Consider the following 17261-nt stretch of genomic DNA (forward strand, 5'->3'; position numbering starts at 1 on the left):
ACGTGAGGATCAAGGATTTATGCGTTGCTGGGCACATGCATGAAGCTGCGGCATATCGTGCGGCACCGCATGAAACGTGCAAGGGAATCATAAGAAATGTTCCTCTCAGCGAGGGACCCGAAGCGCTCAGTCGCAAGATTGTCAACCCGCGTAATCCCCTGGCCCTGGCGGCAAAACGCATCAAGGAGTCGGGTACGGTCATCATCGCCTTCGATGGATACAAGGTGCCCAACTACGTTCGCTATGGTAACGCGCTGGTTAGGTGCACGCCTTACCGCAAGCAGATTGATGTCTGTTATGCTTGTGGAAAGCTGGGGCATCGCGCTGACGTCTGCCCCTCGCCGGAAGAAGTGGTTTGCAGGGGCTGCGGTTCAACCAATCCCAGTGAGGCCCACCGGTGTACGCCCAAGTGTGGACTGTGTGGGGGAGAGCATATAACGGCTGCCAAGGAGTGCCAGCAGCGGTTCCGTACCCGATATGTGGTCCGGCGCCGTCGATTTGAGCGGGCTATGGCGGACATCAAGGCGGAGGATGAAGAGAAGGGAGGCTTCAGGTACGACGACAGCCAGTTCCCGACGTTGGGCAAGACGCTGGAGAGCGGGCAAGGACAAGATCGTGGGCGTCGACGTTCAAGATCAAGATCAAGGAGAGAGAGAGAGATTCTTGGTTTGGGAAGGAAAAACATGGGGTAAAGTGCAGCACAGTAACTGTCTCTCAGATGAGGACACCTCAACCGCACTGCACAGGGAGGGTAGGGGAATAGATAGAGGGTTGAAGGAGGGGCGGCGGCGGCGGCTAGAACGCCGTGCGCGGACAAGTCGGTGGCCTTCGCTTATGAGGCGCGGTGACGCGCCTAGTCGTGTCGGAGCAGTGCTTCCTGCGCGGCGAGAGCCGCGTCACACATTTGACGAACGTTGCCGTCGATGGCTGGGCACTGGACGAGCAGGGCTCGCAGTGCAGTAGCGAGAGCGGCTATAAGCGCGTCTCTGGGGTCGCTGTTCGCAGCGGTTGGAGGGCCGCATGACGGCTCAGCTGCGGCTGTCTGGTTGTTGCGGCCGCGCAGGGCGTCACTGTACGATCGGCCCTGTGGGGAGCTAGCAGACGTAGTCGAAGCGGCCGTACGCGGCTCGGTCGGTGTGGCGCCGGCTAGTTCAAGCGCCTTTTTGCGCGATAGGGGCCGCTGGGACGAGGACAGCAACACGGCCGCCCTTCTCTCGCGCTGCCACTCAGGACAGCTCGGTTCGGTTGAGGGGTGACGGCCACCGCAATTCACGCAGCGTGGCTTTTCGGCGGGGCAGTTTCCTGTGGCGTGCGACTCACCGCAGCGAAGGCAGCGGGCGTCGCGGAAGCAGGTGGCGCCGGCGTGGCCGAAAACGCCGCAGCGGTCACATTGTAGTGGTCGAGGCAGACGAGGACGAACCGCGCGGAGCTGCTTGAAGAGTCGCACGTTTGTGGGTACGACGCTCCCAACGAAGGCAACAGTGACGCTAGCGCCACTCCGTGAACAAGACAGCACCGCGACGGGGTCCTCGATGTTTTCTTTCACAGTGCGGACGTCGAAGGATGGGTCAACCCCATAAATGACACCCACACAGGAGTTGTTGTGGAGTGCCTTCGAGCGCACCGCCACGCCACTGATGTCGCACACTGCGAGGAGGGGCGCCAAATCGGCACCGCGCGTCACATCCGCAGCCACCACATTGCGACGAAAGTTGACGCGAACACATCTCACACCTGGAACACAGGAGAGTTGCGCCGCGATAGTATCCCGCGAGAGTGCCAGGAAGGTTGCCTTGCGCTCGGTGGGACGGTATAGAACCGTGACTAGGTATCGTGGGCGACACCGCCGTCAGCGGGTGGGGAATACGGCTCGAAGTCGACGAACCGTCGAAAACGGCTTCTCCTTCTTGCGGGCTTCTCCGACTGTAACGCTGCAGGCTGGCAGGGTTGGGCGTTCTTGGCTGCCTCGGGCAGCTGCGGGGAGTTCCGCGGGTTGCGCTCCCCTGTTCCCGCAGGTACTGGGGCAGGAGTAGGCACTCTCAGCCGGCTTCTGTTTGACGAGGGGCCGTCAGCTGGGTCGTCATCGACGGGAGCGGCCACCGCCGCGGGGAGCGATCCCTCGTCCGCCGCAGGTGCAGTGGGCTTGGTGTTAGTGAGCGGGGGTGACGAGCAGGCCGTCGGCGACGACAATGATGGAGAATCCGGCCGGACAGGACTTGCCTCGGGCGAGGTGGTCGCGTCCGTGCGGGAGGACGTAGTGTCGGCACCAATCATACTTGCGGTTGGCAAGAAGAAGGTGCCGGCACTCTCGTCGGTGTCGCCGGCCGACGGGCAGCTAGCACCGTCGTCGGTGGAGGCAGCCGAAGTGGGGGCCTCTGTGGTTGTGTCCGTTGAGGCGGACGGTGTGGCGTGGTGGCCGCTGGAAGCAGTCTCCGCCGCATCGAAAGGAAACGCTCGGAAGGGACTGTCCGAGGATGATGGGGGGCGCGCGGTCGGTGTCGCACTCTCGTGCGAAGGCGGGCATGACGGCGTGGAGTCCGTCGAATCAGCCGACAGCGCACGCAGCACGCGAGCCTTCAGTCCGCGCTTCCATCGTAAAGCGGGAGGCGATCCGCCGGTGCGTGGTTGTTGACCACGCGGCTGGTGCTGCCGGCCCCGTCGGTGCTCCGAGTCGTTGAAGCCAGGAGCTGACTTCTTCGGCCTCTTCCGATGTTGCTTCTTCGGAGCGTCACCCATGAGATGGGGCCTCCGTGTAGCAGCGTGGCTCAGGCAATCGAGCCAGCTGCCGTGCGAGCCCTGAAAAGGGCTGCGCTCGTAAGCGCGGTCGAAGGGGGAGACGTACGCGCGCAAGTAGTGGCGGGCGAGCCGTAGTCGTCGGAGCGAGGGGCGATGCGACCGCTCGCTTCGAAGGTCCGGGAGCGTCAAGATCAAGGAGACCAGGTAGAGCATCTCGCAGCCGCTCCGGTGGCCGGTCTGGGAGCAGATCGGCGTCTAAGGTGCGCTTCGGACTGGACGGGCAGTTGGGAACTGAGACTGCGCGTGGCCCCAATGGGACGTCGGGACAAGGTGTGCGCAAGAGTGGTGTGCTGCAGGGTCTACAAGGCAAGGGCACCGATGGAGCGGCAAGTGGTACTACCTGGACGGAGCGCACAAGTGCTCGAACGGAGATGCCTAGTTTGGTAAGGCCAGAGCAAAGCAAGAATGAGGCGAGATTCAAGAGGCTAGAAGAGGAAAACGCAGAGTTGAGAGAAATGGTGAGGCTGCTTAGGGCGGAAATCTCGGCCCTTAAGGGTTTGGCAGGACCTGCACCGGCAGAGAGGGCAATGCCTGAGCCCATAGAGAGCATGGATTTTGCTGATGTAGGTGAGGCTAGTGGGTCGCGCCCCTCAAAGAGGAAGGCGATGACTCATGAGGCGGAGCCCGCGTCGAGGAAGTTGAGATCTGAAGTGAAGGAGATGCTGTCGAGTGTTGTAGATAGTGTTAAGCAGGTCAATGATGGTCTGGCGCAGCTGAATACGCGTCTCACAGAGTCGCTCGGCTCGATTGATGGAAGGTTCAAGGAGCTGCAATGTAGAATAGAGGTGTTCGAAAACAAATCCAGTCTGAGTGCCCCTCCCCTTCTTAGGTCCGGATCTCAGTCGGCTGGTTCCTCGACAGGGAAGTCTCAGGTTCAGCAAGATGGCTCGCAGCAAATGCTTCAACATGGCGCGACAAAATGAGGCTTTTTGTGTGTGGCAATGGAACTGTAGGGGGTATGCTCGTAAACGGGCGCCTCTACAGCAGTATATTCGCGCGTGTAAGGGTAGGCCGCAGGCTATTCTACTGCAGGAGACAATGACGGAAGAAGTTTCTCTGACGGGCTATCGCACCGTCTTCGGCGGATCCAAAGCTCGGGGGACCTGCATTCTGTTGGATAGCAAACGGACGCATGTGATCCATGACCTTAAGATACCTTTAAGTTCCCTGGAATATGTCATGATTGAGGTGATTCCTAACCGGGTGAACAAGAAAAGCGTGTTTATTCTGAACGTGTATAGTGCCCCGAGGGACAGGGTGCAGAGATTCAAGCTGCTTCTGCAGAAGGCTTCTAAGCTTGCCAGGGACCATCCGCTGATCGTGGCTGGGGATTTTAATGCTCCGTATCACGTGTGGGGTTACAAGCATGACACAGTAAAAGGGAGAGACCTTTGGCAGAACGCTGCGGAGTTTGACCTTACGCTGGTCACTGACCCTGCCTTTCCGACACGTATAGGGACGTCGACGTGTAGGGATACTACCCCAGACCTCTGCTTTGTAAAAAACGCAGCCAAGACTAGTTGGTGCAATCTTGCCGAAGACCTAGGTAGTGATCATTATATTAACCAAGTCGTTTTTGAGGTTGAGGGTAGGCGCCCTAGGGCGTTAACGTTTATAGACTGGGATAAGTTTCGGATGATCCGGGAGGAGAGAGGAGAAAGGGGGAAGGTATTCGAAGGCCTGTACCGGCCGTCCCTGGAGGATTGGGTCACCCAGGTGAGGGAGGATGTAAAGGAGGCTACGAAGGAGATCACTACGGATTTGGAGGTGGATAGTATTGATAGCAGGCTGGCCCATCTGATTGAAGCCAAGCAGTCTATGCTGGCTAGGTGGAAGAAGCAGAGGCTTAATCGAAGGCTGCGCAAAAAGATTTCTGAGCTGAATAAGCTGATTGAGGAGCACTGTAAGCTTTTGTCTAGGCAACAGTGGGATGAGGTATGCAACTCGGTGGACGAGCAGGTGCGCAACGGGAGGTCGTGGGGCTTGCTTAAGCATTTGCTGAACGACTCCAATACGAGGGTTAGTCAGGGGCACGTCCTTGCTAGAGCTGTACACGAAGCAGTGGGGTCTGCCTCAGAGGAAGAGCTGGTTGAAAAGCTGGCCAACAAATACCTTCCTGTTGCGGACCCGGATGCTTTTCTAACGGAGCAGGCCTACACGGGAGAGGACAACTTTTTCCTAGATGAGGACTTTTCTGTGGAAGAGGTACGCACGGTTTTGCATAACCTTAAGAGCAAGTCGGCTCCCGGAGCGGACGGGATATCGAACAAGCTTTTGAAAAATCTGGACGATAGGTCAATCAAGTACGTTACCGGGGAGGTTAACGCTATGTGGAGAGACGGGGTGGTTCCGGAGCAGTGGAAGACAGCTCTCACGGTGCTGATTCCCAAGGCTGGCAAAGTCCCGAGCATCGATAACTTAAGGCCTATTTCGCTCACTTCGTGTGTGGGCAAGGTAGCCGAGCATGCGGTGCTTAATCGGCTTACAAGGTACCTTGAGGAGAACCAGGTCTACCCCCACACTATGATTGGTTTTAGGGCTGGGTTGTCGACTCAAGACGCAATGAAGCTCATCAAGCATCAGGTCATTGATGGAGATGGAAGGGGCGTTAAGGCCATCCTAGGGCTGGACCTGGAGAGGGCTTTTGACAACGTTCGCCACTCTTATATCCTTAAGTCCATTTCGGATCTTGGCCTCGGCGCGCGCTTTCATGACTATGTCAGGTCCTTCCTGTCAGGCAGGAAGGCTACCTTGAAGGTTGCGGAGCTGGAGTCAAAGATGTTCAATCTTGGAGACAGGGGCACTCCTCAAGGGGCCGTCATCTCGCCCACATTGTTCAATCTGGCCATGGTCGGATTGAACAAGAAGCTCTTGGAGATTGAGGGGATTAGGCACACCATGTATGCAGATGACGTGACCATTTGGTGTCCCGGTGGTAGTGAGGGCTATGTCGAAAGTGTTCTGCAGGAGGCAGTAGATGTAATTGAGAATTATTTGGACCCGACGGGGTTAAGGTGCTCCCCCTCTAAGTCGGAGCTGTTGCTGTACAGTCCCACTAGAAGGGGACGCAAGCCAAGGGGATGGATCCCCGTGGACCAGCTGAGCATTCAGCTTCGTACAAGAAATGGCAATCTCATACCTAGGGTAGATAAGATTAGGGTTCTGGGGATGATTATTGAGTCAAACGGCGCCAACACGCTGACGATCCAGAAGATCATTGCCAAGACAGAAAATGCGGCACGCCTAGTGAAGAGGGTGGCCAACAGGCAGACGGGGCTCAAGGAGGACAGTCTCATTAGACTTATGCACGCATTTGTATTGTGTCACTTTACTTATGTGGCGGCCATGCACAAGTGGAAACCATCGGAGAAGGAAAAGCTTGACACACAGATTAGGAAGATCACGAAGAAAGTGTTGGGAGTGCCAATGTGCACCAGCACCGACCGACTTCTCCAGCTGGGAATTCATAATACCTTGGATGAGATAGCTGAGGCTCAGGAGAGGACGCAGATGGTGCGTCTCTCTACGACTAGCACGGGTCGGCAGATTCTGAGAGAGTTAGGGTTTCCTCAGGAGAAGATTTCGCAGCTTCATGTCGGTATTCCCGTGAAGGTCCGTAATCGGTATCACGTCAAGCCTGTTCCCAGGAACATGCATCCGGAGCGAAATGTTGGTAGAAGAAAGGCAAGGGGAGCTTGCCTACTGAGACTCATTCGTGATGAGAATCAGAAGGTTGGCTTCGTCGATGCTTCTTTCAACGAGGAGAGAAAGGTGTTTACCATAGTTGTCGTGGACAATGAGGGCAGTCTCGTTAACGCTGCTACCGTTCGGACTGATAGGCCAGAGGTCGCGGAGCAAGCGGCTATTGCGCTCGCCTTGGTTGACAGGCGCAGGCCTTTTGTATATAGCGATTCAAAGTCGGCCGTTAGGGCCTTTGAGAAGGGCACGGTGGCTAAGGTTGCTTTTAAAATTATGCAGACATGTGATATCTCTCAACACTACTTATGTTGGTTCCCTGCTCACCTTGGGATGATCGAGGGAGCCCCTCCGAATCTCAATGAGTCCGCTCATGAGGCAGCGCGAGATCTTACCCTCCGCTCTGCCCCGCGCAACGGCGTGGCGGTACTCCCCGAGAATAGAGACTCCCCTTCCACATACAATGAAATCACGAAGTATTACCTTCTTAATCGCAGGGTTTACAGTTTGCCGCATCCTAAACTAAACAGGGCTCAGGCACTCACATTACGCTTACTACAGACTGGTACTTATCCTTGCCCACGGAGACTGAACATGTTTTATCCAGAGACGTATACAGAGCCTTACTGCCAAGATTGTGGTGCTTTAGCCACGCTCGAACACATGCTCTGGTCTTGCGAAATAATTGAAGACTCGGCGATCAAGAATGCGTCCAGGTGGGAGGCTGCACTTCGCAGCCCAGACCTGGATGAACAATTCTGGGCTGTCCAGCAGGCTCACGATGTGGCCGTGAGGCTTGGCCTTCCGGTCCCGACGTGGGAGCGGCCCGCTTAGTGATGAATTATCACTACTTGCAGGACCAAATAAAGTTTTCCTTCCTTCCTTCTAAACGTCTCTTGCTTATGTCGATTGCTGTCCGATCCATACTCCCGTTTACTTTAAACCCAAGCGCGTCTCTATGTTGTACGTTGCGTACCGGACTCGTTGTGTGAATTCCTTTGCATTCCATTAGGATATGCTGATTGTTTTACGGATTTTTGCTGCAGCATACACATGCCTCATCTAGTTGCGAATATTTTCTCCGGTATATTTTGTCTTTAGTCGAACCGCTAGAGCCTCAAATAGCAAGGCACTTCACTTCGTGTTATCGTACAGATCCTCACTTCTAATTTTTTTCTCCTTCTTAAAAATCGCCATGGTATCTTTCGTTTCCATTCTTTCCATCTAATTCGCTGTCTCTGTTTGTCTGAGTTTCTTTCTAATTACTCCTGGTTGTCTGTCTACAGTTTCAACTGCACTGTACTTGGTTTCGAACATTCTTGACCTTTTCTTCCGTTCTGTCTCCACTCGTTTTAGGTACAGACACTTGTGTACTTCAGCCGCGTCTTTATTTCGATCCATGTTCCTGAATGTCTCCACAAAATTAATATTGCTCTGCGCTACTCTCAGTTCAAACAAGGCCCAACCCAGGTCCCGTTGCACTGACTTGTTTGTGCTTTTGCCGTGGGCTCCCAATGCCATCGGATCTTTATTCACACAATATATCCGATTTTCGACCCAGAATGACATTTGCGAACATCAACGCCGGCACCATGACTCTTTTTCATATTGCACGCACCATCTCTTATGTATTGTGGTCCCAAAGTGTCCATTGTTTCATTGTTGTTGCATTAATTGCGCTTTCCTTTTATTTTCAGATTATCTTGGTGTACCCTTGAGTAAATATTTCTTTCGGTTATGTATACGCCGATGTATTTGTATTGCTTGACTAGGCTGTGATTTGCTGTTGAATCGACACAACTTAGTTAATCGACTCTTCATTAAAGATGATAATTCCCGATTTCTGTGGGATAAATTTAAGGCCTACATTTGTAGTTGTGTTGCCACAAATATTGGCTAATGTCTGTAAATTTCTTGCATTGTCCACTAGTAGTGATATCTCGTCCGCATACATCAGTCCGCGGACATACACCGGTCCGTTGTGCCATTTGTCCATTACACGTGTATGATAAATCAAATCCTTATTCTGTCTTCCTGTTGTCTTTCTATGCCCTTAACATAAAGCGTACACAACAATGGAGACACAGGGCATCCTTGCTTCAGTCCTTGGAGAGTTTGCATCACTTCATTGCAATTTCTGCTTTTTCATACAATATTTACTCGGTTGTCTTTATATACGTCCTAGCAGTGCCACGAAATCACCATCTATGCCTTCATACCTGAGAACCATACCCTAACAACTCCCTTCATACAACTCCCTGAAATCTCTATGCACTGAGTTAGAAGAAAAATATTATCCTTCTGAGCGTATGCCTTGTCTGAACCTATTATGTGGCTCTCCAAGTACATCATTTGTTTCCGCCCATTCCTACAATTTTAATTTTATGGCTTGCATTCCGTTCTATAGAGCACCCATGTTACTGTAACTGGCCTGTACGAGCTCGTTCTATTCTTATCACCTTGGCATTTGTAGATAAGGTTCATCTTGCTTTCACGCTGTCCAATTGGAATTTTCTCGTCTTAATCACTTGCTCAGTGACATTAGGCAGCAGTGCCTCGCTTTTTGGAACGAGGTTTTTGATGAGCTCTATCGGTATTTTATCTGCTCTTGCTGTGGTGTTATTAGGAACATTTCCTTCTGCTTTTTTGCCGTAGAAGTTTTCCATACTAAATTCGGATCTCTCAGGCATCTCAGGTTGACGCTAGATCTGTTTGGGTCTGAACTATGCTTTATTTTGTGCCAAAGCTAGCCCGAACGGTATCTGTGATGTACTGTAGCTCATTGTCTCCTTCGAAGTTGTTATCATCTTCATCCCTTATAACCATCTGGAAATGTTCATTTGGAGCTACGAGTGCTCATACATGGTTCCAGTATCTTTTTGGTGTGCCTTTGTCTCCTTTGCAAATGTTATGGACCCAACGTTCACTTGGGTATTTAATTTTTTCTTGCACGAGCTCCCTCGCCACCATTTTCTTTTCTCGGTATCTGTTCTATCCTAAGAGTACCTCTTCGTGTTATTCCAACCTTTTAGCTCGTCGATTATCCCTAGACACCTGATTACGCTATTCTACAGCTTGCTTTATTTCCTTGTCCCACCATTTACGTGGTTTCCTCTCTCCAATACAACAGTCCTTTTTTCCTTGTGTGTCTTATCTCCTTGTGCATAACGTCTACCAGTTCCTTATATTCCCAGACTGTTGTAGCAAATGCCTCCATTTTTTTTGCATTCTAGAGTGTTTGCTCTTCACTAATCTTTTCTAAATTCTGGTGCTATTGGTTTATGTTTTACGGTAGTATCTTTCTCAAATTATAAGGTGAAAGATTTATGACCACCACGCAGGCTATCTTTTTCGGGTTCATCTATCATCATTTGGTCCAGTCGTTCGTAGACCTTTTCTGAGACTAAGGCGTAATCGATACATGACCGCCTATTTTCGCGCTGGCACGTTACCTCTCCATGACACTACTTCTCCCTGTTAACTACTATATGGTTTGGTTAATCGCACAGATCCAGCAATAGAGAACCGTTGCAATCAGTATATCTATCGAAATCATCAGTGTGCGCGCTCATATCTGTCACTAATATCACGTAGCCCAATTTCCTGAACTCATTATTATCGCTTCTAACGCAAACAATAAATTCCTTATTCTATTATCTGCTATCACTACCTGTCGAGAGGTAAGCTACTCCAAGCCATGTATTTTTTCGTTGCCATGTGATGCTAATTCATAAATGCTCCTTACATGTCTCTCTTACCTTTCGCCCAATTAGCATGCCTATGCTTCCACTTTTCCTTGTCTCAGTCATTCTGTTGCACCGTTCCCATAAAAAATTGTCAATAACAGGCGGATGTTTCAAATCTCATGCGTTTCGCTCAAAGCGTACACGCTAACTGCTTTGTCATTCAGGTGCGTTTTAATTTCCAGCCATTTTTCTGCATGCGAGTGCCCTCAATGTTGATGTAAAACATTTTGCCTTCTCTATTCTTATCCATTATGCATCTTTTTTGTAACTCCTTGTGTTCTAATGCTGCCCTTTACTTATGCGTGACTGCATTCAATACTTAATCTTCCTTCCTAATTGCCTGAGCCAGGCTAAAAACGCGAGAGCCCGCGCCGCGAATTGATCTGCAACCGGTGTTGCTGCAGTATCGCTAAAATGTATCCTGTTACGCACAAAAGCGCCTTCGCTGTAGGCTCAGTGCACTTTTCGGTTTATGTCGATGGCCGTAAAATTTGTTTCTTTAGCTAGTCCAATGCAACTTAAGTCTGCAGTGAAGCTCCAACCACGCCCTCATAACTGAGACGTGTTCCTCCGTGAGGCTGCAAATAGTTCCCACTTAAAACTTTGCTTGTTAACTAAATAAGGCGGTAACCACAAAACTAAAGTGAGAAGCACCTAATTTTATACGTTTTCACTAGTCCACTGCAGTGGAACGATGAAAGCCTAATTCTTTATTGAACTGAACTAAAACGCTTGCAACGAAAAACCCGGCATGTGTCACACATCTTCGCAAGCAGGAAAACCCACAATTTCTCCAAGTTTTGCACAAGATTGCAAATACTGAACGTTTTACAATAAACATTTATATCCAGTAATTTTAACTAACTATCGTTTACTGGATTATAAAAAAATTAGTCTGCACAAAACAAATCGGGGCTTCGGCATACTACAGTTGCCAACATGGACGTTTCTCCTGCGGGAGCGTTACTCGCTGAGCACGATTATGCATCTGCCGTTCCTACTTCATCAAGCTCGCCTTCATCCACTCCGCTTCATCAGGTGCGCCTCACGAGTGCCAGACTACTCCGATGACGCAGAGCCAGTTGTTAAGAAGAAAGAGCAGTGCGAATGCCCTCTGCAGTGGCGCTCAGGAAATCTTGGCGAATGTGTATATGAAGTTATGAAAAGAGCGACAGAATGTACTTAACACGAAGATCTGCGATAGGGTGACTCAAGTAACCGGTGTGAGCTTGCACAACGGTTTTGATATCAGGCGCACTGCCAAAAACATGAGCGGAGAACTATGGACGCCTCCACGGAAGTGTCCTAGAAGTGAAGGCTGTATGAAGCGCATACATAATTATGACAGCTTCACAATGATGGCACTAAGAAACTTCGTTCATGGCTTTTTCCGCCGCAAGGAGATGCTAACAGTGCAGAAGATCACTGATCACTGTGGAATTAGTATGCGCGATCACAGATCTGCAGACCCTTCAGCCGTGATCCATCCGCCCTCTCCTCCTGGACATCGGCTTCAAGAGTGAGAAACACGAGAGAAGCTCCTTGCTCATCGAGCGCGAAGATTGTTGCGGTGGAAGCACAAGTATCTTTAGGAGATTGCTCGGTACAGGAATGAAGGGAGCAAGATATTCTATCTTAATGAAACGTGGTGAGCCCCTTCCTTTTCAACCTGGCCATGGCATGGTTGCCTGCTGCCCTGCGGATCGACCTTCACTTCCCCGTGCAGTCCTCAACCTACGTGGACGACACCATCCTATGGATGTGGGGACCACCGCAACACATTCGCAAGGCACGTGTGGCCCTACAGAGAGCCCTGGACACTGCGGCTGTCTACTTGTGCAGTATTGGCTTCAGCATCTCGGCCAGGAACGCCGAGGCTTTGCTACTGCATCCCAGAGCATCAGCCCACCGCTCAGCTGCCCGGCTGCGCTTGGAGGGCGTCCAGATTCCACGGAGCAAGGCAGTCACCTACCTGAGGCTGCGCATTGACCATCGGGTGACCTGGCTGCCGGCTACCAAGGACCTGTGTGCCCAGATGCTTCGGGTCTGCAAGGCGATTTCACAGCTCCTTGCCCGTGGACAGGGCTGTTCCACCAGGTGGGACCTGCAGCTATTTGAAGCTGCAGTCACTTCATGGCTACTGTATGCCCTCCCTCTTGTGGCGCTGTCCCCACCCCGCCTGCGGAAACTGGAGCTGCAGCACCAGTCAGCAATACGGCTCTGTGTTGGCGTTCCCCGAACCTCACAAGTGGCCGCCACTTTGGCTGAGGCAGGTGCATGGACCCTGTCATTACTCTTCCGGCAACAAGGGCTACGACACATTCATCACCTACACCATGCAGATGGTCAAGCACTCCTGACCCGCCTACGCTCCCGGCCAGCATCACACATGGGACAGCTGGGTGGCCTCTATAAGGAAGTCATAGGGGATACCCTGCAAACGCTGTACAGCATCGCCCACCACATCGGCCACCAATCCCTATTTCTACGGAGCTGCCAGGTGTCGCGACGAACCGTTTCCCAGCATGTGCCCTACAGCAGACAGCAGCCTCTCTTCTCCAAGAGAGACTTGGTTCCACCTTCACATCTTCGTCGATGGATCCGTGATGCCGGAGACGGGCTCATCCACAGCAGCCTGCGTTGCACCAGCCCTACAAAAGAGCAAGCTGTGGCGTCTCCCGGGAGATGCAAGCTCTACCGCAGCAGAGCTAGCAGGACTCCACCTTGTTGTGGACCTACTTTCAGAGGAGCTACCAGCGACCCCGGCAGCCATATGCTGCGACTCCAAGGCGGCGCTGCTCTGCCTGCAGAACCCTGACAGGGCTAGCCTTGGGGTTTCGCTGCTCTCTTCAAGACTGATGAACCTTCAGGACGCAGTATGCTCACTATCCCTGCATTGGCTGCCGGCACACGTGGGAATCCCGGGCAATGAAGAGGCGGACAATCTTGAAAAAAGTACCCACCATTCAAGCGTCTCCCTCAGCCCTGCTGTAACGGCCGCAGACTTCTCGAGACACAGGCTGCGCCGGCACATCATCACCTGCCACCCGGACAAACGGGTATCTCTGGGCCGGCCTCCACGGCCTCTTCCACAGCAAGGCCTCTTACGAAGGGATGCCTCGTTGCTGCTCCGACTGCGAATTGGCTGCTATTGGACGACAGCCCGCCGGCACCGCCTTGGGAAAGCCACCTCGCCAACCTGTGCCTCCTGTGGTGAAGCAGAGACTCTGGAGCACCTCCTACTGGCCTGCCCTGCTCACCTGCAGCACCGCGGTCAACTACTGCAAGAGTTTCATCGCCTGGGACTCCCATGTTCATGACAGGAAGATATCCTCTTCTCCTGTCGTAATCAGCTACCGGCCTTCCTAAGTGTCGTCGAATACCTCGACTCGTCGGAGCTCTCGGCCAGACTATAGGAAATTTCTACAAAGACGGATGGCCTAATGGCCATCCCACCATTTCGCTCTTCCTGATCTGCCACTACTTCACTTCTACTGGGCCACCTCCTATAGGGTCTACCTCCAGCCTACTCCGGTCGAACCCACTGGGCCCTCCCGGCCGGGCTTATTTCCTACCCTCTCTTTCTTTTAATCTCCGCCACCCTGCTGGCGCTGATCCGTGCTCCCGCATGGGTTGCAGAAGATAGTGCCAGCCTTTCCTCCTTTCCCACATGAACCACTTCTCTCTCTCTGGGTCGCTACTGGCCAAACAGTGAGTAAGGTCTGTGCTGTTAGGACATTCAGGTCGTCACACGACGCCTGCTTGCGCGGCTTAACGGGGCTCATCAACCGTCGGAAAAAGGACAGTGGCTGACTGTAATTGACGTCGGTAGTGAGGTTGAGTTTGTTGATGATTGCCTGAATGTGTTCCCGAGAAAGAAACAGGTGACCACCACGAGGAAGTGGACGGCAACCGTATTGAAGCGTATTCAGTTCGGTCGTTGATAGGTTGCCACAACGAAGAGTCATTATCATGGACAATGCGTCTAACTACTCCAGGCACGTGGAGCAAATCATCGATGTCATGGCCAAAAGCAGAGATCCCAGACTGGGTGGCCTCGAAGGCGTTCCCGTGCCATGCCACCATGACAATGAAACAGCTGCTCGATACTGTGGCCACCGTAAAGACTATCAAGTACTGGGTTGATGTGGCGACTGAAAGGGCTGGCTTTGTTGTCCTCAGGCTCCCTCCATATCACAGTGAGTTTAACCCTATAGAACTTATTTGAGCACATATTAAGAACGTAGTGGCTGTGATAACACTACATTCAAGACCAAGGATGTGCACAACCTCCTCCTTGCTGAAGTGGTGAGTCACACCAGAGAACTGGATCAACGCTATGCAGCTTGTGAAGGGCATCGAAACATACCTCTGGGAGATGTGTGGGTTTAGTGACAAAATGGAGCCAATCGTGATCTACCTGCGAAGTGATAACAGCACATCGAATCGGAGCTTTCTTTCATTGAGCCATTCCAGTGAGCTAAACTGGGTCATGAATCATACCAACCTAAAACAGCCGTCTTCTGACTCACTAAGTCATGGTTGGGTAGCCGTGTGAACACCTCCTCAAGCATATTTCCCTTAACTAACAAATTGCAATCCTCTCTTCTATCCGATTTCATGCCTGCAGCAAGATCCCCTTCTTTGTGATATCTCCGGCAGCCACAAATGCGGGTTCCCTTTCCAGGAGTTGGAAAGAAGTCCGGCTTGCTAACTTTAGCCCTGAGTCAAGCCACATCAGCTGCGTGATTCGTACTCAATCAAGTTCACATTTATACACATGGCTCTTCGAATCTAGCCAGCTTTACTGGTGCGGTAGTCATTCCATGTACGTGTGTTTGCAAGAAGTTCGATATCAATCACGTGATAACATCACCATGGACTGAACTCTCCGCCCTCCATAGTGTAGTTCTATATGTGCAGCAACCTTCACCAAATCACTGGGATATATTTCATGATTCAAAGGCAGAACTGCAATCACTCTTATTAGTCCTGCGCCGCAGCCCACATGAACAATTGGTCGCAGAGATACAATTACGCTACCATCAAGCGGTAAACAGAGGCCACGACATTGCATTTCAGTGGCTACCTGGGCATTGCAACATTACTGGCAGTGAAAGTGCCATCAAAGGTATCCGTGAGGCTTGTAGTGAATGTAGGGACCTCAGTACCATTGTAGAGAATAGATGTAGCGTTGCACCTCAGCAGTCTTGCCTATATTATTACTCTAAGGAAATGAAACATACTGAAGTTCACCAACCGGCCTCTATATGTCATGGGCCCACATATGACATTACATCTTTTACCTGCTTATAACAGAGAAATGTTACTGTCCCGCTTGCGAGTAGGAGTTTCTTTAACAAACGCCTACCTCTTCCTAATTGTAAGGTGGACGGTCCCAACTGTAGCACATGTGGTGTCGAAGAAACGACCAAACAACTTCTTTGTGACTGCCCTAAGATAAGAGGAGTGCCATTCGGGCAGCTTTGGCCTTTCACAGAGGAGAAGATCTTCTACTCGTGGCCTAGTGCGTCTGCTCTATGCGAGGCCACAAAGGCGCTAGTGCGTTTCTTGAAATGCACCAGCCTGTATGATGACCTTCGAATGACTGAGTGATGAACGCTCGTGTATGTAAGAGTGCAAACTGTGAATTTCCTCCGTCCTTCTCTTTCAAGCCCCTTTCCCCCTTCCTCTGTGCAGGTTAGCCTACCGCGCTGAGCCTGGTTAACTTCCCTGCCTTTTCCTTATGACTTTTCTCTTTCTCTTGTAGTGCATCACATGCTTCACTGGGTTAAGTCATGTGCACATATGCCTTTGTTTTAAATTGTGGTGCTTAACTTCCTGAAGCAACATATGGGCTCAGTAGGCGACTCAGTAGCAATGACTACAGTGCACGCTTACCGGTAGGATTCCGACGCGTAAATGACAATCCATTGGTGGTCACGGTTAGCCGCAGTCAGCTGGAAAGTGCGACAGCAGCTTTTATGTCAGGTCTTAAGAACTGCGGAGGTACTCTAAATCTCCCCGTGGTGGGCAAGCTCATTTCGTCTGCTGCCGAAGTTCTGATTGGCTGGGCTGGTGTACACGTCAGAGGAGACAGATGCTCCCAGCCAACCAGCATTTCAGCAGCAGGCGAAATGAACATGTCCACAAGGTGGACACTTACGGAATACCTCCCCTGTTCTTCGCTATTGAGGGCATGCTTTCGTTGCTATTTGCAACATAACTTTTGACATCGCGGGGAACTCACCGCGTGTACACATAAATAAGGTGATGCGTATCTGATGCGGTGTTTGCACATTAAACACCTGAAATCAAATTCCAGAGATGGGGCTGCAACGCACGGAACGAACGTTCCCTAACATCAATAAACGTGTATACATTGAGGCGACATAATAAATACCATGTTTCCGTGAATTGCAATATTAATAATGGGCTCTGTGTTCCGCGATCGCAAACGAAGCGGTCATAAAGATATACTTGTCTGGCGTTATTTGTATACGACTGACCTCAGCCTTTTGCAGTTGATATATGGGCATAGTGCGAACTGCAGATGCTGTCACTTCGTCATCGTCATCAGCCTATTTTTATGCCCACTGCAGGGTGAAGGCTTCTCCCAGCGATCTAAAATTACCCGTGTCCTGTGGTAGCTGATTTCAACTTGTGCCTGCGAATTTCCTAATTTCCTAACCGTACCTAATTTTCTGCGATCTTCGTCTGCGCTTCACTTCCCTTGGCACCCATTCTGTAACTTACATGTGCCACTGGGTATTTGCTCTACCCATGGCCTGCCCAGGTCCATTTTTTCTCCTAAAATCAATTAGAATATCGCCAACCGCCCTTCCCCCTCTAATCCACACCGCTCTTTTTGTGTCTTTTTAACGCTACGCCTAAAGGTATCGCTCTTTGCGCGCTTTTCGAGTTACCTTCTTAGCCTTCCAGTTTCTGCCCCATATGTTGGTGGTAGAATGCAATGATCGCACTTTTCTTTTCGATAATAGAGGTGAGCTCTCGGTCATAATT

At 51.3% G+C, this 17261-nt stretch overlaps 1 protein-coding gene across 1 annotated transcript in view; it reads right to left on the reverse strand.

Annotated features, from left to right (window-relative positions):
- Positions 1 to 16801, reverse strand: part of LOC135908111 (probable glutamate receptor) — a 69565-nt gene extending 52764 nt beyond the window's left edge. Inside the window, exons 1-2 of the mRNA XM_065439867.2 lie at positions 16748 to 16801; positions 16140 to 16198 (exon numbers count right to left, since the gene is read on the reverse strand). Coding sequence (XP_065295939.1) covers positions 16140 to 16172 — 33 coding nt within the window. The 5' untranslated portion in view covers positions 16173 to 16198; positions 16748 to 16801. The remainder of the gene's footprint in view (positions 1 to 16139; positions 16199 to 16747) is intronic.
- Between the last annotated feature and the right edge of the window lie 460 nt (positions 16802 to 17261).

The sequence above is a fragment of the Dermacentor albipictus genome, chromosome 5 (genome assembly GCF_038994185.2).
Source record: "Dermacentor albipictus isolate Rhodes 1998 colony chromosome 5, USDA_Dalb.pri_finalv2, whole genome shotgun sequence".
Classification (NCBI taxonomy): Eukaryota; Metazoa; Arthropoda; class Arachnida; order Ixodida; family Ixodidae; genus Dermacentor; species Dermacentor albipictus.